The 22,969-nt window shown below is 51.8% G+C and overlaps 4 protein-coding genes and 4 pseudogenes across 4 annotated transcripts; all 8 read left to right on the forward strand.

Moving 5' to 3' along the window:
• Positions 1–2,351: 2,351 nt before the first annotated feature.
• On the forward strand, positions 2,352–3,825 carry LOC133359982 (histone H1.5-like). The gene has a single exon (XM_061578552.1). The coding sequence runs from the start codon at positions 2,813–2,815 to the stop codon at positions 3,473–3,475; it is 663 nt and encodes a 220-aa protein (XP_061434536.1). The 5' UTR covers positions 2,352–2,812; the 3' UTR covers positions 3,476–3,825.
• Positions 3,826–3,945: 120 nt separating this feature from the next.
• Positions 3,946–4,752, forward strand: LOC133359999 (histone H4-like). The gene has a single exon (XM_061578566.1). It carries the CDS (start codon positions 4,392–4,394, stop codon positions 4,698–4,700), a length of 309 nt encoding a protein of 102 aa, XP_061434550.1. The 5' UTR covers positions 3,946–4,391; the 3' UTR covers positions 4,701–4,752.
• A 542-nt stretch (positions 4,753–5,294) lies between these two features.
• On the forward strand, positions 5,295–6,092 carry LOC133359995 (histone H2B type 3-B-like). Its single transcript, XM_061578563.1, has one exon. It carries the CDS (start codon positions 5,560–5,562, stop codon positions 5,959–5,961), a length of 402 nt encoding a protein of 133 aa, XP_061434547.1. The 5' UTR covers positions 5,295–5,559; the 3' UTR covers positions 5,962–6,092.
• Positions 6,093–6,789: 697 nt separating this feature from the next.
• Positions 6,790–7,901, forward strand: LOC133359993 (histone H3-like; annotated as a pseudogene).
• LOC133360000 (core histone macro-H2A.1-like) lies at positions 7,352–18,856 on the forward strand (annotated as a pseudogene).
• LOC133359985 (histone H1.5-like) lies at positions 12,205–13,124 on the forward strand. Its single transcript, XM_061578554.1, has one exon. The coding sequence runs from the start codon at positions 12,362–12,364 to the stop codon at positions 13,022–13,024; it is 663 nt and encodes a 220-aa protein (XP_061434538.1). The 5' UTR covers positions 12,205–12,361; the 3' UTR covers positions 13,025–13,124.
• On the forward strand, positions 15,062–15,574 carry LOC133359997 (histone H2B type 3-B-like; annotated as a pseudogene).
• Positions 16,249–17,546, forward strand: LOC133359991 (histone H3-like; annotated as a pseudogene).
• Positions 18,857–22,969: the final 4,113 nt, after the last annotated feature.

Below are 22,969 nucleotides of genomic sequence, written 5' to 3' on the forward strand. Positions count from 1 at the left end.
GGACGTGTGCCCGGGTTGGTCTTGGAACGAATATTGCTGTGCGTTGGTGAAAACAGGTCCCTGTGGGGTGGGCTGGTAGGACCGAACAATTGAATGGCTATAATAAAATGAAATGGCAAAAATGGGCGCCAATGAGTGGATGGAAACGTAGACGTAGTGGAACATAAGACAATAAAGTAGTAGTAACCGTTCTGCAAAAAAATAATAGTATTGCACAAGTATGTACCTACGTGAGTGCAGCTTGGAGCAGACACAGTGAGTAGTAACAATCTGCACGAGATGCAGCGCCGTGGGCCACGCCCCTATCACTGTTAGCCCCGCCTCCTCGCCCCCGGTACTGTATTCTCGACTGTAGACTCCGCCCCTTTTCGCCAACGGCCCCTCCCTCCATCGCGCTAAGCTCCGCCTCCCACCGCTTGACCCCGCCCCGCTCCCCCGTGGCCCCGCTCCGCCCCCGTGGCCCCGCCCTCCACCCGCGTAACCCCGCCCCGCCACCCGTGGCCCCCCCATCTCGGTGTCCCCGCCCAGCCCCGCGTAGCCCCGCCCCCTGCCGCTGTAGCCCCGCCCGCTGCCGCGTAGCCCCCCCCCTGCCGCTGTAGCCCCGCCCCCTGCCGCTGTAGCCCGGCCCCTGCCGCGTAGCCCCGCCCCCTGCCGCTGTAGCCCCGCCCCCTGCCGCTGTAGCCCCCCCTTGCCGCTGTAGCCCCGCCCAATACACCCCGAGCGGGGGAGAGATTCCCAGGCCTGGCTCGGCTGGAGAGCCGCCAACGAGAGGGTGGAGGTAGGGAGTTGTTTTTAATGAAAAAGCTTTAAATGTAAATGTTTCTATTAAAAAACATCAGGGAATGTAACATTGTTAAATATTTACTGCCTTTCACACACAGGGGAACTATACGAAGGGAGAGCTTGAGGCCTAGGTCTAGGCTTTAGGCCTAGCTGTAGGCCTTAGGCTGCCGTGGGTTAATTGTTAATATAAATGTTTTAATTATTTATGTAAAAGCTTTAAATGTAAATGTTTCTATTAAAAAACATCAGGGAATGTAACCTTGTTAACCATTTACTCCCTTTCACACACGCGGGGGAACTATACGAAGGGAGAGCTTGAGGCCTAGGTCTAGGCTTTAGGCCTAGCTGTAGGCCTTAGGCCGCCGTGGGTTAATTGTTAATATAAATGTTTTAATTATTTATGTTGAAGCTTTAAATGTCAATGTTGCTATTTAAAAACATCAGGGAATGTAACATTGTAATTAAAAGCTATGAGGGAATTATAAGGGAATGCTACACTTGGTTAGCCAGGATAGCGTCACTGAGTCTAAATGTTTTTGTAGGGTCATGCCAAGTGTTTGCAGTAGGGGGCGATGTTGACACACGGACGGACGGACGGACAAACGGACGCACGATATAATCTATTGGAGTCTGGTCCACTTCGTTCCTACCAGAAGTGCATAAACCAATCTACTACGCCTCTTCACATGCGCGTGGAACGAATGATTATTGCATTCGTTCTAAATTTGTAGCTTTCGTGACTGCAATGATTCATACTCTTAGGTTTTTTCGGTAAAGTCACGTAGGTAAAACAATAATAAATAACTAAAACAATATAAATAATAAAATAACAAATCAGGGGGGAAGAGGGGGGCTTATCTGAATGTGGTTGCCGGGAAGTGGCGGGGGTGTCGGGGCTAAAAGAGAACAAATGAGCACATCAGCTCAGGGTTGTGGCCGGTGTTAGCTGATAGTAAGCATAAAAGTACTGGTAAACGCTGGGGATGTTAACACTCGGTAAAGTATAATATTACCTGTCAAATAAGATGGTACAAATATGTGTAGTTAAATATTTTTTACATGGTTAATAACATCTTTCCAATGATTACTCATTCGTGTTACTTAGTGCAGTAAATACGTGTTACTTATTGCAGTAAAAACAACTCATCGCATGAACCATCCTGCGCTCCTAGAATATCAACTCTGTCAATGCATTAAACGTAAGATTATATTTTCTTTAAACATTCGACTGCGGAGTCACTTGAGTTGAATTTGAGTGGTGATGATTGTGCACCGTGCCTCAAGGCGCGCGACCCTTCTGCAGTGCGTGAGCTACTCACTCTTGCCACGTAAAATGTTAAACTTTCTATAATGTCGGTTAATTTTGAGTAATTTTCTTCAGTTTGTTGTCCATCTGAAAATCCATAATTTATTCATTTCAAAGTTCGATTAAAACGTCCAGTTAAAAGTTCGGTGACAAGGGACGATTGACATGGCGCGCAGTCCTCACCATAGCGCGAGAGGAGGAATCGCGAGCGCGCGAGGCAAAACTTAAATAGAAATATTTCGTTGGAATTAAATGAGTAGTCTGTTGAAGCATCTTGTCTTGCAAAAAATTCGAGTGCGTTTTAAATAGTGTTCATCAGTAACACTTTTGAAAACCGACAATCATCATATCTTGCCCTGACCGAACAATGTCTCCCAAATGTTGGTTGTTCACTTGTTTAGAATTATAATTTATATCGTGAGCATTGTCGTATATTGCATAAGTAACGTACATTAAAGAAGTGATCTTCGTGATGATGTATCAACTAGATGCATGTAAGTATGAACGTTACGGGAGTAATCGAGCCCAAAGGCAGGCGTGATAAACACAGTGAGTATGGTGGCAACTCCCTCACTAGAGCTGAGTGCTGGATGATCTCAGCGACGTCCGCATTCAGTACGCCGCTTCTATAATAACCTCGGGCCTGGAGGACGCTCGGTTCGAATTCGTGAGAGCGCTGATTTCGGTTTCCAAGAGGCGAGGCGATAAAAGCGACGTCTTGAGATGGCGGAAACTGCTCCTGCTCAACCACCAGCTGCGGCTACTTCAGCGCCTAAAAGCCCCAAGAAGAAGCGCGCCGCTCCAAAGGCCAAGAAGGTCGGCCCCAGCGTGTCCGAGCTCATCCTCAAGGCTCTGGCCAGCAGCAAGGAGAGGAACGGCGTGTCTCTTCCTGCGCTCAAAAAGTCGCTTGCTGCCGGAGGATACGACGTGGAGAAGAACAATGCCCGCGTGAAGTTGGCCATCAAGAAGCTCGTGGCCAAAGACGCCGTGGCGCAAGTGAAGGGCAGCGGCGCGTCTGGCTCTTTCAAACTCAACAAGGAAAAGGCTGCCGCAAAGGCGAAGCCCAAGTCGTCAACGGCAAAGCCCGCAGCTAAAAAGCCCGCGGCAGCCAAGAAGGTGAAGAAGCCCGCGGCAGCCAAGAAGACCGCGCCCAAGAAGTCTCCCAAGAAAGCAAAGAAGCCCGCGGCTGCCAAGGCGGCCAAGAGCCCCAAAAAGGTGAAGTCGGCTGTTAAGCCCAAGAAGGCGGCGAAGAGCCCAGCCAAGCCCAAGGCTGCGAAGCCCAAGGTCGCTAAGCCCAAGACCGTCAAGGCCAAGGCCGCCAAACCCAAGGTGGCCAAGCCCAAGAAGGCCGCGGCCAAGCCCAAGAAGACTGCGCCAAAGAAGTGAATCCGATGGGACGACCGACGCTCGATTCACTCCACCTCAACGGCTCTTTTCAGAGCCACCCACTTCGTTAAAAAAGTGAACCAGATGCTGCTGCGCTTCAATTAGTTCAAATTAACTGTGTAACATTTCACCCACTCGATGTGTTTTAAGCATTGATGTGATGGGAGTGATCGAGCCCGAAAGCAGGGATCACAAACACAGGCGAGGCGGGTGGCAGCTCCCTCACTCGAACTGAGTGCAGAGTAATCTCAGCGACGTCAGCATTCTCGCTGGCGATTCTAATCTAAATCCAGATTCAAAATCGATGCATTCTTGACGAACCTCCAATTTGATTATGTGTTGCACCTCTTCATTCCGTCATCATGTACTGGTGCCAAATATGGAATTTAGTCTAAAAATGTATTGATTCCAGACAGCTTTACTCATTTGCCTTCATTCGCTCGTTCCGCCGCCTTTTCACTTTGTTTTTGTTTTGTAAACATTGCGGTGCACCATCTAAACTTCTCTATTAAATTAATTACTATACGTAAATATCGCATTGTTTGCAATGTCTTTCTTACTTTGGGACAACTAGTTGGTGACGTTCACTCAACTATTGTATTATTCACTCCACGTGCAATCTTGCAACAGATGGCGTTCCTCTGGCGTTCGCTGCGGGTGTGCCAATATCATTCCAGAGTGCTTCGAAGAAGGGCCATTGCCCAAAACGTCGCATATTATACATGTCAAGGAAGTGTTATTGACGACGGTGGAGGGTTTTCTTCGTCGCAGAGGTTAAAGGTGGAAGGTTTAAGGCGGAGCCATCGCGGAGGGCAGGGGTGGTCGGTGACGTCGCCACGCTTCGGGTATAAAGGCGGCTGCTGCTGCAAGCTGAGCGCGCAGTCTCTCGCGAGGAGCTTTGTCACAAGTAGTCGCAATGTCTGGACGCGGTAAAGGCGGTAAGGGGCTCGGCAAGGGAGGCGCAAAACGCCATCGCAAGGTGCTGCGCGACAACATCCAGGGCATCACCAAGCCCGCCATCCGCCGCCTCGCTCGCCGCGGCGGTGTGAAGCGCATCTCGGGCCTCATCTACGAGGAGACCCGCGTCCTGAAGGTCTTCCTTGAGAACGTCATCCGCGACGCCGTCACCTACACGGAGCACGCCAAGCGCAAGACCGTCACCGCCATGGACGTGGTCTACGCCCTCAAGCGCCAGGGCCGCACTCTCTACGGCTTCGGAGGCTGAGCGCCCATCTCTCGCACACTAAGCCAACCCAAAGGCTCTTTTCAGAGCCACCCACCTCTTCGAAACTGCTTGCGCCAGTGTTGCCAAACACGCTCTGAATGGAGCACATGTCCTGGGTTGTTGTGAGCGTGCTGGACGTTCGCTTGTTGAGTTGGCGAATCTTCATCTGCTTCCACATGAATGAATGAAAGAAATCATGATATTCACGTCACATTTAACAAGGCGTAATTCTTGAACGCCTTAATACAGTACCCATTTCTGGTATTTTTGCGTGAATTATTTCCAGCTGCAGCCGATTCCGATATTACGTAGAGCATTTGGTGCCACAATCTTACAGCACACTCGTCCTAATTGACGTAGCGTGCCGGAATGCTAATCTCCACCTGTACAGCACAACAGCGAAGTTATTTTTCTCCACCGAGCGCTTGTATTTTTCCAAATTGCGTTCAAAAAACGCCCGTGCGCCGTATTAGACGAGTGGTGAAACAATCCCTCGTGAGAAACAAAAAAACCCACGCTCAAAACACAATATACTGAATTGGGTTTTCTAGTCATCCTTTTTAAAACAAATTCAATGCCATGGCTGCAATTCACTAATACACATGTTTGGACATTACATTGTGTTATATTCACAAGTCCTTTTTGCAGTAAAATCGATATTAAAGTGAACATCGCGTCCGCGTTTCTCATTGGAGGCTGATGGAGAGGGACGGTACTAAAAGAGCCACTCAGCAGCGCCGCGCACTACGATCCTCTGATTTGCATCTCGCCTCCTATAAAAGGAGCTCAACGCGCGAGCGACATCCACATTCGCTTCCCGTCTGTTCTGACCTGAAGCTGCTGCCTACGACGCGTCGACATGCCCGATCCTCCCGCATCAAAGAGCGCTGGGCCGGCCAAGGTTCCTGCTCCCAAGAAGGGCTCCAAGAAGGCTGTGACCAAGGCTACGCGCAAGGATGGCAAGAAGCGACGCCACCGCAGGAAGGAGAGCTACGCCATTTACATCTACAAGGTGATGAAGCAGGTGCACCCCGATACCGGCATCTCGTCCAAGGCAATGAGCATCATGAACTCGTTCGTCAACGACATCTTCGAGCGCATCGCTTCCGAGGCGTCCCGCCTGGCGCACTACAACAAGCGCTCCACCATCACTTCTCGGGAGATCCAGACCGCAGTGCGACTGCTGCTCCCCGGCGAGCTGGCCAAGCACGCCGTGTCGGAGGGCACCAAGGCCGTCACCAAGTACACAAGCTCCAAGTGAAGCCTCGACTCCACCATTAATTACAAAGGCTCTTTTCAGAGCCACCCACCTCTCCGAACCTGCTTGTACCAGTCCTAGCAGGAGTACTAAACGAAACTTCCAACAAAGCCCCGGTTCACGCGGGGACATTGTTCGCTCATTGAGTGGAATGGAGAGATGGAACGCATTTTAACCTGTTTCCACGGGAATAAAAGCGATAACAATATTCATGGCACATCATGTTCACCAGCAGGCATTTCTTGGACTTGTTTGTCCATTGATTTCATCTGCAGCCCATTCAGATATTACATTGGATATTTGGTGCCAAAACCTTGCAATGCAATATATTTAATTCGTGGTTGTATTTTCGGGCAGGAACTAACATTTTGCACGTGTACATCTATGTAAAAGTAAGCGCCTAGCATGGATGACTCGTGCAGTATAATTGATGATCATCATCTCAATGCCAAAGAATAGATATCTATCCCTGTGATCACCTCTTTCCGACAATTTTACGTATTAACTTTGGAGCTTTCGTGACTGCAGGAATTATTCTTTGGTTCTTTCGGTAAAGTCACGTATATAAAGAAACAAATTGGTGATATCTGTCTGCTTATATGTCTGTCTATAATTTTTTCTGGTTCGATTTTATGTCGCTATTTCATTATACCTGATGATGATTGCTTGTGTTGCAATCGAAACGTCGTATGCTATTATTTAATTTATTATTTGTTCTTTTATACGTGACTTTACCGAAAGAACCAAATAATCATTTACTGCAGTCACGAAAGTTCTAAAATTAAGATTGATGAAGAAGAGTTGACGACTCGAGATCATTGCACTGCCAACCAATCAGCACGCGCCCCTTCTTCGCACGTCACGACTCCGCTGACCAGTGAGCGCGCGCTCTGGGCTACATAAGCCGCCTTCTCCTCCCCGCCTGTGAGAATCTTTGCCCTCACCAAGCCATGGCTCGCACCAAGCAGACGGCTCGCAAGTCCACGGGCGGCAAGGCCCCCCGCAAGCAACTCGCCACCAAGGCGGCCCGAAAGAGCGCTCCGGCCACGGGCGGCGTCAAGAACCTCACCGCTACAGGCCCGGCACCGTCGCTCTGCGCGAGATCCGCCGCTACCAGAAGTCCACCGAGCTGCTCATCCGCAAACTGCCCTTCCAGCGCCTCGTCAGGGAGATCGCGCAGGACTTCAAGACCGACCTGCGCTTCCAGAGCTCCGCTGTCATGGCTCTGCAGGAGGCCAGCGAAGCGTACCTTGTCGCGCTCTTCGAGGACACCAACCTGTGCGCCATCCACGCCAAGCGCGTCACCATCATGCCCAAGGACATTCAGCTCGCCCGCCGCATTCGTGGCGAGCGCGCTTGAACGCCCAGCTCGGCCCTCAAAGCACAACACAAAGGCTCTTTTCAGAGCCACCACTTACTCGTGAGAAAGCTTCCATGTGTGTCCTTCAAAGTTCGGGTGCCGGAAACCTTCGTTTGCTGGTCACGGCTCTCACGAGTCGTCAGGCGTAAGCGACAATGAAGTTCATTTCTATACCCCGCCGCTCATTCTGCAACATCACACGTTGGTGTTGTGTATAAGCGTTGTGAAACCATGTTTACATAATGTACAACAAAAGAGTTATTTTGGTGAAATGTATTTTACCTCAGAGTCGCGTGGTGGGTGTGGAGGCCTCGCACCGTGCAGAGCCTCCCGCCTCGCCTGATTTTGCCACCCGGCTGACGCTGGGTACGGGTGCCGTTTCCCCCCCCCCCCCCGCTACAATAATACTGTGTAATCGCTATAATTTAATAATCTACCGACCCTATAATAGTAATAGCACACATTGTGGTGGGGGGGGGAGTAAAGAAGACGTGAAACTTAGATGAATTTACCTCAGAGTCGCGTGTTAATGCGTGCGCCTATTTTTAACGGGAATTAAAGATGGCGTCCACCCCGCAACTGCTAGCCCGTCGCTAGCCGTTGCCAGGGGCAACCGGCGTCCAATGAAAGCGGCGAAGTCGTCGCTAGGCGTTGGCAGGGGCAACCGGCGTCCAATGAAAGTGCGTATGGTCCGACATCCACACACAGACAGACAGACATTCACGATTTTATATATATAGATTAACCCAAAGATATTGGTTTATGCTGTTTCAAGCCCGAGCTGATAAGAAGTTCACATTTTGCAAACTGAGACTGAATTATTCACGCACATATATTTTTAGGCATTGCCCGAACAGGCGGTTAAAAAAGATATCTATACACCGTATAGGCACGTGGGCGATCAATCACGAGCTCAAGGCTATCACATGATTTCTTATAACCAATGCGGTCCCTCAAAATGATGATTATAATCAATAATACATTGATATTTGCGGAATCCGCTTATAAGTTTGACTTGCCAGCACGCGCCCATAAATTAACTCTATCATGCTTAAAACTTGAACCTTTTAAGTACGTGTATCGCATTGTTTAATTCATAAGATGCGTGTCCGCATTAAAATATATATGGATACAAATAATGAAAGTCAACATCGAATCCTCGCGTCCCGGCTTGTCATTGGTGGCTCAAGGAGAGGGCGGGACTCGAGCGAGAGGAGCCAATCAGCAGCGGCGCGCTCTACGATCCTCGTCTCCGCTATAGAAGCCGCTCCCGTGGTGCGTGTTAACGTCACAAATTGTTCGTACTTTGTCTCCAGTGCTTTTTGCATCCTAGGTCCCTTAACGATGTCTGGACGCGGCAAGACCGGTGGCAAATCTCGCGCCAAGGCAAAGTCCCGCTCTTCCCGCGCCGGCCTGCAGTTCCCCGTGGGTCGCGTTCACAGGCTGCTCCGCAAGGGCAATTACGCCCAGCGGGTCGGCGCTGGAGCACCCGTCTACCTGGCCGCCGTGCTCGAGTACCTTTCTGCCGAGATCCTCGAGCTGGCTGGCAATGCCGCCCGCGACAACAAGAGACGAGGATCATCCCCCGACACCTGCAGCTCGCCGTGCGAAACGACGAGGAGCTCAACAAGCTCATGGGCGGCGTGACTATCGCCCAGGGCGGTGTGCTGCCCAACATCCAGGCCGTGCTGCTGCCCAAGAAGACCTCTCAGGCAAAGAAGTGAACGCGCCGCCGCCTCTACCACCACAACAACGGCTCTTTTCAGAGCCACCCACTTGCTTGCAAGAGCTCGGACAGTCGTGCACAGGGGTTTTGTTATTAATAAGGACACCGTCGTCGAGTTGCCCTCGTCCCAAATTGCTCGCAATTAAACGAATGCTCTGCTCATTCCAGATACCCTTTATGTCTAATTTAGGAACGGTATTTGAGCAGCATTCCAACATTGCATCAATCATGGAACATGGTTTAGAATAAATTGAGGTGCCTATTGGAAGAAAGTATCGTGTTTTTTTAAAGAATAAAACTCGCTCTTTTTGAGCGGTCAGATTACATATGAAGAGGAGTCGGAGAATGGTTCAAGCACTTCAAGGGATCTGCGAGCCACCCTCACGCACCACGCACCACGCAAACACGACATCTCCGCTCTCACGACAACACGCACCAATCAATCTTAATTTTTTTTCACACACGCGCGGGAAATAAGAGCTGGACGGGGGGGTCAGGGGTTAAAGGGCAGTGACGTCACCCGGACCAGGCGTGCTGGACGCGAATGTGTATTGGGAGCGGAGATTGAGGAGTTAAAAGGGGCTGTGGGACGTGTGCCCGGGTTGGTCTTGGAACGAATATTGCTGTGCGTGCGTTGCGGAGATTGAGGATTAAAAGGGGCTGTGGGACGTGTGCCCGGGTTGGTCTTGGAACGAATATTGTTGTGCGTTGGTGAAAACAGGTCCCTGTGGGGTGGGCTGGTAGGACCGAACAATTGAATGGCTATAATAAAATGAAATGGCAAAAAATGGCGCCAATGAGTGGATGGAAACGTAGACGTAGTGGAACATAAGAAACAATAAAGTAGTAGTAACCGTTCTGCAAAAAAATAATAGTATTGCACAAGTATGTACCTACGTGAGTGCAGCTTGGAGCAGACACAGTGAGTAGTAACAATCTGCACGAGATGCAGCGCCGTGGGCCACGCCCCTATCACTGTTAGCCCCGCCTCCTCGCCCCCGGTACTGTATTCTCGACTGTAGACTCCGCCCCTTTTCGCCAACGGCCCCTCCCTCCATCGCGCTAAGCTCCGCCTCCCACCGCTTGACCCCGCCCCGCTCCCCCGTGGCTCCGCTCCGCCCCCGTGGCCCCGCCCTCCACCCGCGTAACCCCGCCCCGCCACCCGTGGCCCCGCCCCATCTCGGTGTCCCCGCCCAGCCCCGCGTAGCCCCGCCCCCTGCCGCTGTAGCCCCCGCCCGCTGCCGCGTAGCCCCGCCCCCTGCCGCTGTAGCCCGGCCCCCTGCCCCTGCCGCGTAGCCCCGCCCCCTGCCGCGTAGCCCCGCCCCTGCCGCGTAGCCCCGCCCCCTGCCGCTGTAGCCCCGCCCCCTGCCGCGTAGCCCTGCCCCCTGCCGCTGTAGCCCCCCCCCTGCCGTAGCCCCGCCCCCTGCCGCTGTAGCCCCCCCCCTGCCGCTGTAGCCCCGCCCCCTGTCGCGTAGCCCCGCCCCCTGCCGCGTAGCCCCGCCCCTGCCGCGTAGCCCCGCCCCCTGCCGCGTAGCCCCGCCCCCTGCCGCTGTAGCCCCGCCCAATACACCCCGAGCGGGGGAGAGATTCCCAGGCCTGGCTCGGCTGGAGAGCCGCCGACGAGGGGGGGAGGTAGGAGTTGTTTTTAATGAAAAGCTTTAAATGTAAATGTTTCTATTAAAAAACATCAGGGAATGTAACCTTGTTAACCATTTACTCCCTTTCACACACGCGGGGGAACTATACGAAGGGAGAGCTTGAGGCCTAGGTCTAGGCTTTAGGCCTAGCTGTAGGCCTTAGGCCGCCGTGGGTTAAATGTTTTTGTAGGGTCATGCCAAGTGTTTGCAGTAGGGGGCGATGTTGACACACGGACGGACGGACAAACGGACGCACGATATAATCTATTGGAGTCTGGTCCACTTCGTTCCTACCAGAAGTGCATAAACCAATCTACTACGCCTCTCACATGCGCGTGGAACGAATGATTATTGCATTCGTTCTAAATTTGTAGCTTTCGTGACTGCAATGATTCATACTCTTAGGTTTTTCGGTAAAGTCACGTAGGTAAAACAATAATAATAAATAACTAAAACAATATAAATAATAAAATAACAAATCAGGGGGGAAGAGGGGGGCTTATCTGAATGTGGTTGCCGGGACGTGGCGGGGGTGTCGGGGCTAAAAGAGAACAAATGAGCACATCTAGCTCAGGTTGTGGCCGGTGTTAGCTGATAGTAAGCCATAAAAGTACTGGTAAACGCTGGGGATGTTAACACTCGCGAAAGTATAATATTACCTGTCAAATAAGATGGTACAAATAGTGTAGTTAAATATTTTTTACATGGTTAATAACATCTTTCCAATGATTACTCATTCGTGTTACTTAGTGCAGTAAATACGTGTTACTTATTGCAGTAAAAACAACTCATCGCATGAACCATCCTGCGCTCCTAGAATATCAACTCTGTCAATGCATTAAACGTAAGATATATATTTTCTTTAAACATTCGACTGCGGAGTCACTTGAGTTGAATTGAGTGGTGATGATTGTGCACCGTGCCTTCAAGGCGCGCGACCCTTCTGCAGTGCGTGAGCTACTCATCTCTTGCCACGTAAAATGTTAAACTTTCCTATTAATGTCGGTTAATTTTGAGTAATTTTCTTCAGTTTGTTGTCCATCTGAAAATCCATAAATTTATTCATTTCAAAGTTCGATTAAAACGTCCAGTTAAAGTTCGGTGACAAGGGACGATTGACATGGCGCGCAGTCCTCACCATAGCGCGAGAGGAGGAATCGCGAGCGCGCGAGGCAAAACTTAAATAGAAAATATTTTGTTGGAATTAATATGAGTAGTCTTTTGAAGCATCTTGTCTTGCAAAAAATTCGAGTGCGTTTTAAATAGTGTTCATCAGTAACACTTTTGAAAACCGACAATCATCATATCTTGCCCTGACCGAACAATGTCTCCCAAATGTTGGTTGTTCACTTGTTTAGAATTATAATTTATATCGTGAGCATTGTCGTATATTGCATAAGTAACGTACATTAAAGAAGTGATCTTCGTGATGATGTATAACTAGATGCATGTAAGTATGAACGTTACGGGAGTAATCGAGCCCAAAGGCAGGCGTGATAAACACAGTGAGTATGGATGGCAACTCCCTCACTAGAGCTGAGTGCTGGATGATCTCAGCGACGTCCGCATTCAGTACGCCGCTTCTATAATAACCTCGGGCCTGGAGGACGCTCGGTTCGAATTCGTGAGAGCGCTGATTTCGGTTTCCAAGAGGCGAGGCGATAAAAGCGACGTCTTGAGATGGCGGAAACTGCTCCTGCTCAACCACCAGCTGCGGCTACTTCAGCGCCTAAAAGCCCCAAGAAGAAGCGCGCCGCTCCAAAGGCCAAGAAGGTCGGCCCCAGCGTGTCCGAGCTCATCCTCAAGGCTCTGGCCAGCAGCAAGGAGAGGAACGGCGTGTCTCTTCCTGCGCTCAAAAAGTCGCTTGCTGCCGGAGGATACGACGTGGAGAAGAACAATGCCCGCGTGAAGTTGGCCATCAAGAAGCTCGTGGCCAAAGACGCCGTGGCGCAAGTGAAGGGCAGCGGCGCGTCTGGCTCTTTCAAACTCAACAAGGAAAAGGCTGCCGCAAAGGCGAAGCCCAAGTCGTCAACGGCAAAGCCCGCAGCTAAAAAGCCCGCGGCAGCCAAGAAGGTGAAGAAGCCCGCGGCAGCCAAGAAGACCGCGCCCAAGAAGTCTCCCAAGAAAGCAAAGAAGCCCGCGGCTGCCAAGGCGGCCAAGAGCCCCAAAAAGGTGAAGTCGGCTGTTAAGCCCAAGAAGGCGGCGAAGAGCCCAGCCAAGCCCAAGGCTGCGAAGCCCAAGGTCGCTAAGCCCAAGACCGTCAAGGCCAAGGCCGCCAAACCCAAGGTGGCCAAGCCCAAGAAGGCCGCGGCCAAGCCCAAGAAGACTGCGCCAAAGAAGTGAATCCGATGGGACGACCGACGCTCGATTCACTCCACCTCAACGGCTCTTTTCAGAGCCACCCACTTCGTTAAAAAAGTGTACCAGATGCTGCTGCGCTTCAATTAGTTCAAATTAACTGTGTAACATTTCACCCACTCGATGTGTTTTAAGCATTGATGTGATGGGAGTGATCGAGCCCGAAAGCAGGGATCACAAACACAGGCGAGGCGGTGGGCAGCTCCCTCACTCGAACTGAGTGCAGAGTAATCTCAGCGACGTCAGCATTCTCGCTGGCGATTCTAATTAAATCCAGATTCAAATCGATGCATTCTTGACGAACCTCCATTTTGATTATGTGTTGCACCTCTTCATTCCGTCATCATGCTACTGGTGCCAAATATGGAATTTAGTCTAAAAATGTATTGATTCCAGACAGCTTTACTCAATTGCCTTCATTCGCTCGTTCTCGCCATTTTCACTTTGTTTTTGTTTTGTAAACATTGCGGTGCACCATCTAAACTTAAAGTAAGTTCATCTGTTCACTTGCAAACAAGACCTTACATCGATTATTCACTCCACGTGCAATCTTGCAACAGATGGCGTTCCTCTGGCGTTCGCTGCGGGTGGTGCCAATATCATTCCAGAGTGCTTCGAAGAAGGGCCATTGCCAAAACGTCGCATAGTATACATGTCAAGGAAGTGTTATTGACGACGGTGGAGGGTTTTCCTTCGTCGCAGAGGTTAAAGGTGGAAGGTTTAAGGCGGAGCCATCGCGGAGGGCAGGGGTGGTCGGTGACGTCGCCACGCTTCGGGTATAAAGGCGGCTGCTGCTGCAAGCTGAGCGCGCAAGTCTCTCGCGAGGAGCTTTGTCACAAGTAGTCGCAATGTCTGGACGCGGTAAAGGCGGTAAGGGGCTCGGCAAGGGAGGCGCAAAACGGCCCATCGCAAGGTGCTGCGCGACAACATCCAGGGCATCACCAAGCCCGCCATCCGCCGCCTCGCTCGCCGCGGCGGTGTGAAGCGCATCTCGGGCCTCATCTACGAGGAGACCCGCGGCGTCCTGAAGGTCTTCCTTGAGAACGTCATCCGCGACGCCGTCACCTACACGGAGCACGCCAAGCGCAAGACCGTCACCGCCATGGACGTGGTCTACGCCCTCAAGCGCCAGGGCCGCACTCTCTACGGCTTCGGAGGCTGAGCGCCCATCTCTCGCACACTAAGCCAACCCAAAGGCTCTTTTCAGAGCCACCCACCTCTTCGAAACTGCTTGCGCCAGTGTTGCCAAACACGCTCTGAATGGAGCACATGTCCTGGGTTGTTGTGAGCGTGCTGGACGTTTCGCTTGTTGAGTTGGCGAATCTTCATCTGCTTCCACATGAATGAAAGAATCATGATGTTCACGACCGTCACATTTAACAAGGCGTAATTCTTGAACGCCTTAATACAGTAACCCATTTCTGGTATTTTTGCGTGAATTATTTCCAGCTGCAGCCGATTCCGATATTACGTAGAGCATTGGCGCCACAATGTTACAGCACACTCGTCCTAATTGACGGAGCGTGCCGGAATGCTAATCTCCACCTGTACAGCACAACAGCGAAGTTATTTTTCTCCACCGAGCGCTTGTATTTTTCCAAATTGCGTTCATAAAACGCCCGTGCGCCGTATTAGACGAGTGGTGAAACAATCCCTCGTAAGAAACAAAAAAACCCACGCTCAAAACACAATATACTGTATTGGGATTTCTAGTCATCCTTTTAAAGCAAAGGCAATGCCATGGCTGCAATTCACTAATACACATGTTTGGACATTACATTGTGTTATATTCACAAGTCCTTTTTGCAGTAAAATCGATATTAAAGTGAACATCGCGTCCGCCGTTTCTCATTGGAGGCTGATGGAGAGGGACGGTACTAAAAGAGCCACTCAGCAGCGCCGCGCACTACGATCCTCTGATTTGCATCTCGCCTCCTATAAAAGGAGCTCAACGCGCGAGCGACATCCACATTCGCTTCTCCGTCTGTTCTGACCTGAAGCTGCTGCCTACGACGCGTCGACATGCCGGATCCTCCCGCATCAAAGAGCGCTGGGCCGGCCAAGGTTCCTGCTCCCAAGAAGGGCTCCAAGAAGGCTGTGACCAAGGCTACGCGCAAGGGATGGCAAGAAGCGACGCCACCGCAGGAAGGAGAGCTACGCCATTTACATCTACAAGGTGATGAAGCAGGTGCACCCCGATACCGGCATCTCGTCCAAGGCAATGAGCATCATGAACTCGTTCGTCAACGACATCTTCGAGCGCATCGCTTCCGAGGCGTCCCGCCTGGCGCACTACAACAAGCGCTCCACCATCACTTCTCGGGAGATCCAGACCGCAGTGCGACTGCTGCTCCCCGGCGAGCTGGCCAAGCACGCCGTGTCGGAGGGCACCAAGGCCGTCACCAAGTACACAAGCTCCAAGTGAAGCCTCGACTCCACCATTAATTACAAAGGCTCTTTTCAGAGCCACCCACCTCTCCGAACCTGCTTGTACCAGTCCTAGCAGGAGTACGAAACGAAACTTCCAACAAAGCCCCGGTTCACGCGGGGACATTGTTCGCTCATTGAGTGAAATGGAGAGATGGAACGCATTTTACCTGTTTCCACGTGAATAAAAGCGATAACAATATTCATGGCACATCATATTCACCAGCAGGCATTTCTTGGACTTGTTTGTCCATTGATTTCATCTGCAGCCCATTCAGATACTACATGGATATTTGGTGCCAAACCTTGCAATGCATATATTTAATTCGTGGTTGTATTTTCGGGCAGGAACTAACATTTTGCACGTGTACATCTATGTAAAAGTAAGCGCCTAGCATGGATGACTCGTGCAGTATAATTGATGATCATCATCTCAATGCCAAGAGAATAGATATCTATCCCTGTGATCACCTCTTTCCGACAATTTTACGTATTAACTTTGGAGCTTTCGTGACTGCAGGAATTATTCTTTGGTTCTTTCGGTAAAGTCACGTATATATAAAAACAAATTGGTGATATCTGTCTGCTTATATGTCTGTCTATAATTTTTTCTGGTTAGATTTTATGTCGCTATTTCATTATACCTGATGATGATTGCTTGTGTTGCAATCGAAACGTCGTATGCTATTATTTAATGTATTATTTTTTCTTTATACGGACTTTACCGAAAGAACCAAAGAATAATTTTTACGTATTACTGTTTTCAATGAAGTGCAGTTTCTTCACACTTTATTTAGATCATGCAGAACACTGTAAAGTTGTTTTCGGAAAGGTGTTTGCTTGAGAAAATAACATCCGTTAAGGACATGGACGGCGCTCAAACGGTACTACTGCATCGTGATGCGGCATTCTGCAATGCTCCAAAGTGAGAACATTTCGTTGATGAAGAAGAGTTGACGACTCGAGATCATTGCACGCTGCCAACCAATCAGCACGCGCCCCTTCTTCGCACGTCACGACTCCGCTGACCAGTGAGCGCGCGCTCTGGGCTACATAAGCCGCCTTCTCCTCCCCGCCTGTGAGAATCTTTGCCCTCACCAAGCCATGGCTCGCACCAAGCAGACGGCTCGCAAGTCCACGGCGGCAAGGCCCCCCGCAAGCAACTCGCCACCAAGGCGGCCCGAAAGAGCGCTCCGGCCACGGGCGGCGTCAAGAAGCCTCACCGCTACAGGCCCGGCACCGTCGCTCTGCGCGAGATCCGCCGCTACCAGAAGTCCACCGAGCTGCTCATCCGCAAACTGCCCTTCCAGCGCCTCGTCAGGGAGATCGCGCAGGACTTCAAGACCGACCTGCGCTTCCAGAGCTCCGCTGTCATGGCTCTGCAGGAGGCCAGCGAAGCGTACCTTGTCGCGCTCTTCGAGGACACCAACCTGTGCGCCATCCACGCCAAGCGCGTCACCATCATGCCCAAGGACATTCAGCTCGCCCGCCGCATTCGTGGCGAGCGCGCTTGAACGCCCAGCTCGGCCCTCAAAGCACAACACAAAGGCTCTTTTCAGAGCCACCACTTACTCGTGAGAAAGCTTCCATGTGTGTCCTTCAAAGTTCGGGTGCCGGAAACCTTCGTTTGCTGGTCACGGCTCTCACGAGTCGTCAGGCGTAAGCGACAATGAAGTTCATTTCTATACCCCGCCGCTCATTCTGCAACATCACACGTTGGTGTTGTGTATAAGCGTTGTGAAACCATGTTTACATAATGTACAACAAAAGAGTTATTTTGGTGAAATGTATTTTACCTCAGAGTCGCGTGGTGGGTGTGGAGGCCTAGCACCGTGCAGAGCCTCCCGCCTCGCCTGATTTTGCCACCCGGCTGACGCTGGGTACGGGTGCCGTTTCCCCCCCCCCCCACCGCGCTACAATAATACTGTGTAATCGCTATAATTTAATAATCTACCGACCCTATAATAGTAATAGCACACATTGTGGAGGGGGGGGGGGGAGTAAAGAGGACGTGAAACTTAGATGAATTTACCTCAGAGTCGCGTGTTAATGCGTGCGCCTATTTTTAACGGGAATTAAAGATGGCGTCCACCCCGCAACTGCTAGCCCGTCGCTAGCCGTTGCCAGGGGCACCGGCGTCCAATGAAAGCGGCGAAGTCGTCGCTAGGCGTTGGCAGGGGCAACCGGCGTCCATGAAAGTGCGTATGGTCCGACATCCACACACAGACAGACAGACATTCACGATTTTATATATAGATTTAACCCAAAGATATTGGTGTATGCTGTTTCAAGCCCGAGCTGATAAGAAGTTCACATTTTGCAAACTGAGACTGAATATTCACGCACATATATTTTTGGGCATTGCCCGAACAGGCGTAAAGAAAAATATCTATACACCGTATAGGTACGTGGGCGATCAATCACGAGCTCAAGGCTATCACAATGATTTCTTATAACCAATGCGGTCCCTCAAAATGATGATTATAATCAATAATACATTGATATTTGCGGAATCCGCTTATAAGTTTGACTTGCCAGCACGCGCCATAAATTAACTCTATCATGCTTAAAACTTGAACCTATTAAGTACGTGTATCGCATTGTTTAATTCATAAGATGCGTGTGCGCATTAAAACATATATGGATACAAATAATGAAAGTCAACATCGAATCCTCGCGTCCGGCTTGTCATTGGTGGCTCAAGGAGAGGGCGGGACTCGAGCGAGAGGAGCCAATCAGCAGCGGCGCGCTCTACGATCCTCGTCTCCGCTATAAAAGCCGCTCCCGTGGTGCGTGTTAACGTCACAAATCGTTCGTACTTTGTCTCCAGTGCTTTTTGCATCCTAGGTCCCTTAACGATGTCTGGACGAGGCAAGACCGGTGGCAAATCTCGCGCCAAGGCAAAGTCCCGCTCTTCCCGCGCCGGCCTGCAGTTCCCCGTGGGTCGCGTTCACAGGCTGCTCCGCAAGGGCAATTACGCCCAGCGGGTCGGCGCTGGAGCACCCGTCTACCTGGCCGCCGTGCTCGAGTACCTTTCTGCCGAGATCCTCGAGCTGGCTGGCAATGCCGCCCGCGACAACAAGAAGACGAGGATCATCCCCCGACACCTGCAGCTCGCCGTGCGAAACGACGAGGAGCTCAACAAGCTCATGGGCGGCGTGACTATCGCCCAGGGCGGTGTGCTGCCCAACATCCAGGCCGTGCTGCTGCCCAAGAAGACCTCTCAGGCAAAGAAGTGAACGCGCCGCCGCCTCTACCACCACAACAACGGCTCTTTTCAGAGCCACCCACTTGCTTGCAAAGAGCTCGGACAGTCGTGCACAGGGGTTTTGTTATTAATAAGGACACCGTCGTCGAGTTGCCCTCGTCCCATATTGCTCGCAATTAAACGAATTCTCTGCTCATTCCAGATACCCTTTATGTCTAATTTAGGAACGGTATTTGAGCAGCATTCCAACATTGCATCAATCATGGAACATGGTTTAGAATAAATTGGGATGCCTATTGGAAGAAAGTATCGTGTTTTTTAAAGAATAAACTCGCTCTTTTTGAGCGGTCAGATTACATGTGAAGAGGAGTCGGAGAATGGTTCAAGCACTTTGAGGGATCTGCGAGCCACCCTCACGCACCACGCACCACGCAAACACGACATCTCCGCTCTCACGACAACACGCACCAATCGCAAGCGCGGGGAAGAGCTGGACGGGGGGATCAGGGGTTAAAGGGCAGACACCGCTGGTCGCAAGAGACTGATCGTGGTGCTTTGTGTTGCCTTTGCCATGAATCGTCGAAGCGCGTTCACGATCTGTTGTTCTCCTGTAACGCGGTGGTCATTTCGATTTAAAGCTTTCGTGACTGCAGGGATTCATCTGCTTGGTTCTTTCGGTAAAGTCACGTAAGATGGAAATAATAAAATAATAATAATAATAAAAAAGTAATTGTAAAATTTTATTATTAAAATAAAAATGCTATTTAATAATAAACTAATGAAAATAAAAATAATAAGTAAAAGATTTCTTTTTATTATTTTATTATTTAATAATGACGTCCACACCCCCCTCCCCACTGACTCGCGAGGCCCACAGAGCGATGACGTCCACACCCCCCTCCCCACTGACCCGCGCGCCCACAGAGCGATGACGTCCCCACACCCCCTCCCCACTGACTCGCGCGCCCACAGAGCAAGGATTGCAACAGGCGATGTCATTGGCTGCGCCGGATGCGACGGCCATCTTGTTTAGTTCATTTAGTTCACGGATCGCAGGGGGAGCGGGCGGCCATCTTGTCAGACAGAGGGACGGCCTCGCGAAGCCTGTTGCAGTAGGCCTCGCGAAGCCTTCTGCACTAGGCCTCGCGAAGCCTCCTGCAGTAGGCCTCGCGAAGCCTTCTGCACTAGGCCTCGCGAAGCCTCCTGCAGTAGGCCTCGCGAAGCCTCCTGCAGTAGGCCTCGCGAAGCCTTCTCTGCAGTAGGCCTCGCGAAGCCTTCTCTGCAGTAGGCCTCGCGAAGCCTTCTGCACTAGGCCTCGCGAAGCCTTCTGCACTAGGCCTCGCGAAGCCTTCTGCACTAGGCCTCGCGAAGCCTTCTGCACTAGGCCTCGCGAAGCCTTCTCTGCAATAGGCCTCGCGAAGCCTTCTCTGCAATAGGCCTCGCGAAGCCTTCTCTGCAGTAGGCCTCGCGATGCCTCCTGCAGTAGGCCTCGCGAAGCCTTCTCTGCACTAGGCCTCGCGAAGCCTCCTGCAGTAGGCCTCGCGAAGCCTTCTCTGCACTAGGCCTCGCGAAGCCTTCCTGCAGTAGGCCTCGCGAAGCCTTCTCTGCAGTAGGCCTCGCGAAGCCTTCTCTGCAGTAGGCCTCGCGAAGCCTTCTGCACTAGGCCTTGCGAAGCCTTCTGCACTAGGCCTCGCGAAGCCTTCTCTGCAATAGGCCTCGCGAAGCCTTCTCTGCAATAGGCTTCGCGAAGCCTTCTCTGCAATAGGCCTCGCGAAGCCTTCTCTGCAGTAGGCCTCGCGAAGCCTTCTCTGCAATAGGCCTCGCGAAGCCTTCTCTGCAGTAGGCCTCGCGAAGCCTTCTGCACTAGGCCTCGCGAAGCCTTCTGCACTAGGCCTCGCGAAGCCTTCTCTGCAGTAGGCCTCGCGAAGCCTTCTCTGCACTAGGCCTCGCGAAGCCTTCTCTGCAATAGGCCTCGCGAAGCCTTCTCTGCAGTAGGCCTCGCGATGCCTTCCCTGCAGTAGGCCTCGCGAAGCCTCCTGCAGTAGGCCTCGCGAAGCCTTCTGCACTAGGCTTCGCGAAGCCTTCCCTGCAGTAGGCCTCGCGAAGCCTTCTCTGCAGTAGGCCTCGCGAAGCCTCCTGCACTAGGCCTCGCGAAGCCTCCTGCAGTAGGCCTCGCGAAGCCTTCTGCACTAGGCCTCGCGAAGCCTTCTCTGCAGTAGGCCTCGCGATGCCTTCCCTGCAGTAGGCCTCGCGAAGCCTCCTTCACTAGGCCTCGCGAAGCCTCCTGCAGTAGGCCTCGCGAAGCCTTCTGCACTAGGCCTCGCGAAGCCTTCTGCACTAGGCCTCGCGAAGCCTTCTCTGCAATAGGCCTCGCGAAGCCTTCTCTGCAGTAGGCCTCGCGAAGCCTTCTCTGCAGTAGGCCTCGCGATGCCTTCCCTGCAGTAGGCCTCGCGAAGCCTCCTGCAGTAGGCCTCGCGAAGCCTAGTGCAGAAGGCTTCGCGAGGCCTACTCTGCAGTGGGCCTCGCGAAGCCTTCCCTGCAGTAGGCCTCGCGAAGCCTTCTCTGCAGTGGGCCTCGCGAAGCCTTCTCTGCAGTAGGCCTCGCGAAGCCTTCTCTGCAGTAGGCCTCGCGAAGCCTTCTCTGCAGTAGGCCTCGCGAAGCCTTTTCCGAAGTAGGCCTCGCGCCGTGCTTTTCGTGCACAAATAAGGCGATTAAATGTATCTTGTCTCTGTGTTAATAAATGTATCTTGTCTCTGTGTTAAAAAAACGTGCTGCGTTTCAGTAAAGTAAATTTGAAGCGAAATTTATTATTACACTTGTTAAGCCAGGAAAGCCCCACTGAGTCAAAAGGTTTTTGTAGGGTCCTGCCAAGTGTTTGCAGTAGGGGGCGATGTTGCTACACCAAATTGGACGATACGAAGGGAGAGATTGAGGCCTGGTTCTAGGCTTTAGGCCTAGCTGTAGGCTTTAGGGCGCTGTGAGTTAATTTTTAATTTAAATGTTTTAATGATTTATATAAAAGCTTTAAATTTAAATGTTTCTATTTAAAAACATGAGGGAATGTAACATTGTTAAACATAACTCCCTTTCACACACGCGGGGGTACGATACGAAGGGAGAGTTTCAAGCCTAGTTCTAGGCTTTAGGCCTAGCTGTAGGCTTTAGGGCGCTGTGAGTTTTTTTTATTTAATTTCAAAGTTTTAATTAAAAGCTATCTCAGGGAATAAGGGAATGTTACACGTGTCATGCCAAGTGTTTGCAGTAGGGGGCGATGTTGCTACCAGGATAGCGTAACTGAGTCTAAAGGTTTTTGTAGGGTCATGCCAAGTGTTTGCAGTAGGGGGCGATGTTGATACACGGACGGACAGTCAGACGGACGGACGGACGGACACATTAATCTATTGGTGGTCTGGTCCACTTCGTTCCTACCAGTATAAAACCCCCACCCACTCCCCCACCCCATCACCCCATCACTCCCCCACCCCATCACTCCCCCCACTCCCCCCCACCCCATCACTCCCCACCCACCCCCATCACCCCCCCCAACCCCCACTCCCCCCACCCCATCACCCCCCTTCACTCCCCGCCACTTTTCCCACCCCCACTCCCCCCTCCCCATCACTCACCCCCACCCCCCTCCGCCCCCCCACCCCTCCCACCCCCCACTCCCCCCACCCCTCCCACCCTCAATTCCCCCCTCCCACCACTCACCAACCGCCATTCCGCCCCCACTCACCCCCACCCCCTCGTCCCCCTCTTCCCCACCCCCCCACCACCCCCAACCGCCATTCCCCCCCACCCCCCCACTCCCCCCACTCACCCCCCCACCCCCATCACCCCCCCCCCTCACTCCCCCTCACTCCCCGCCACTCCCCCCACCACCCTCGTCCCCCCCACTCCCCCCACCACCACCAACCGCCGCCATTGGCCACTGAGTGACGGTGACGTCACCACGGCGCCTGTGCCAGGCTGGGTGCACTTCGAGGCTGCCGCGTGAAGTGTCGACGGCTCGACACTGAGGTGGTGACGTCACGCGAGCGTTGTGTTTAACGATTTTAACGATATTAGCGTAAAGATATGAGCATTAGCTCAAGTGATGTGAATACGTTCGGATTACCTCAAGTAATGTTACATTTACCTGAGGTGATGTTACCTCATCTGAGGTGATGTTACCTCAGGTGAGGTAATGTTACCTTAGCTGACGTAATTTTACCTCTGCCTGAGGTAATGTTACCTCGACCTAACGTTATATTACATCGCTTGAGGTAGAGTTACCTCGCCTTCCGACAGTCTGT

Source organism: Lethenteron reissneri, chromosome 66 (assembly GCF_015708825.2).
Source record: "Lethenteron reissneri isolate LAM-NWPU_2019-01 chromosome 66, ASM1570882v1, whole genome shotgun sequence".
NCBI classification, from domain to species: domain Eukaryota; kingdom Metazoa; phylum Chordata; class Hyperoartia; order Petromyzontiformes; family Petromyzontidae; genus Lethenteron; species Lethenteron reissneri.

Excerpts from the sequence above, each read along its gene's own strand:
- LOC133359982 (XM_061578552.1), top strand. The coding sequence starts at position 2,813 with ATGGCGGAAACTGCTCCTGCTCAACCACCAGCTGCGGCTACTTCAGCG.
- LOC133359999 (XM_061578566.1), top strand. The coding sequence starts at position 4,392 with ATGTCTGGACGCGGTAAAGGCGGTAAGGGGCTCGGCAAGGGAGGCGCA.
- LOC133359995 (XM_061578563.1), top strand. The coding sequence starts at position 5,560 with ATGCCCGATCCTCCCGCATCAAAGAGCGCTGGGCCGGCCAAGGTTCCT.
- LOC133359985 (XM_061578554.1), top strand. The coding sequence starts at position 12,362 with ATGGCGGAAACTGCTCCTGCTCAACCACCAGCTGCGGCTACTTCAGCG.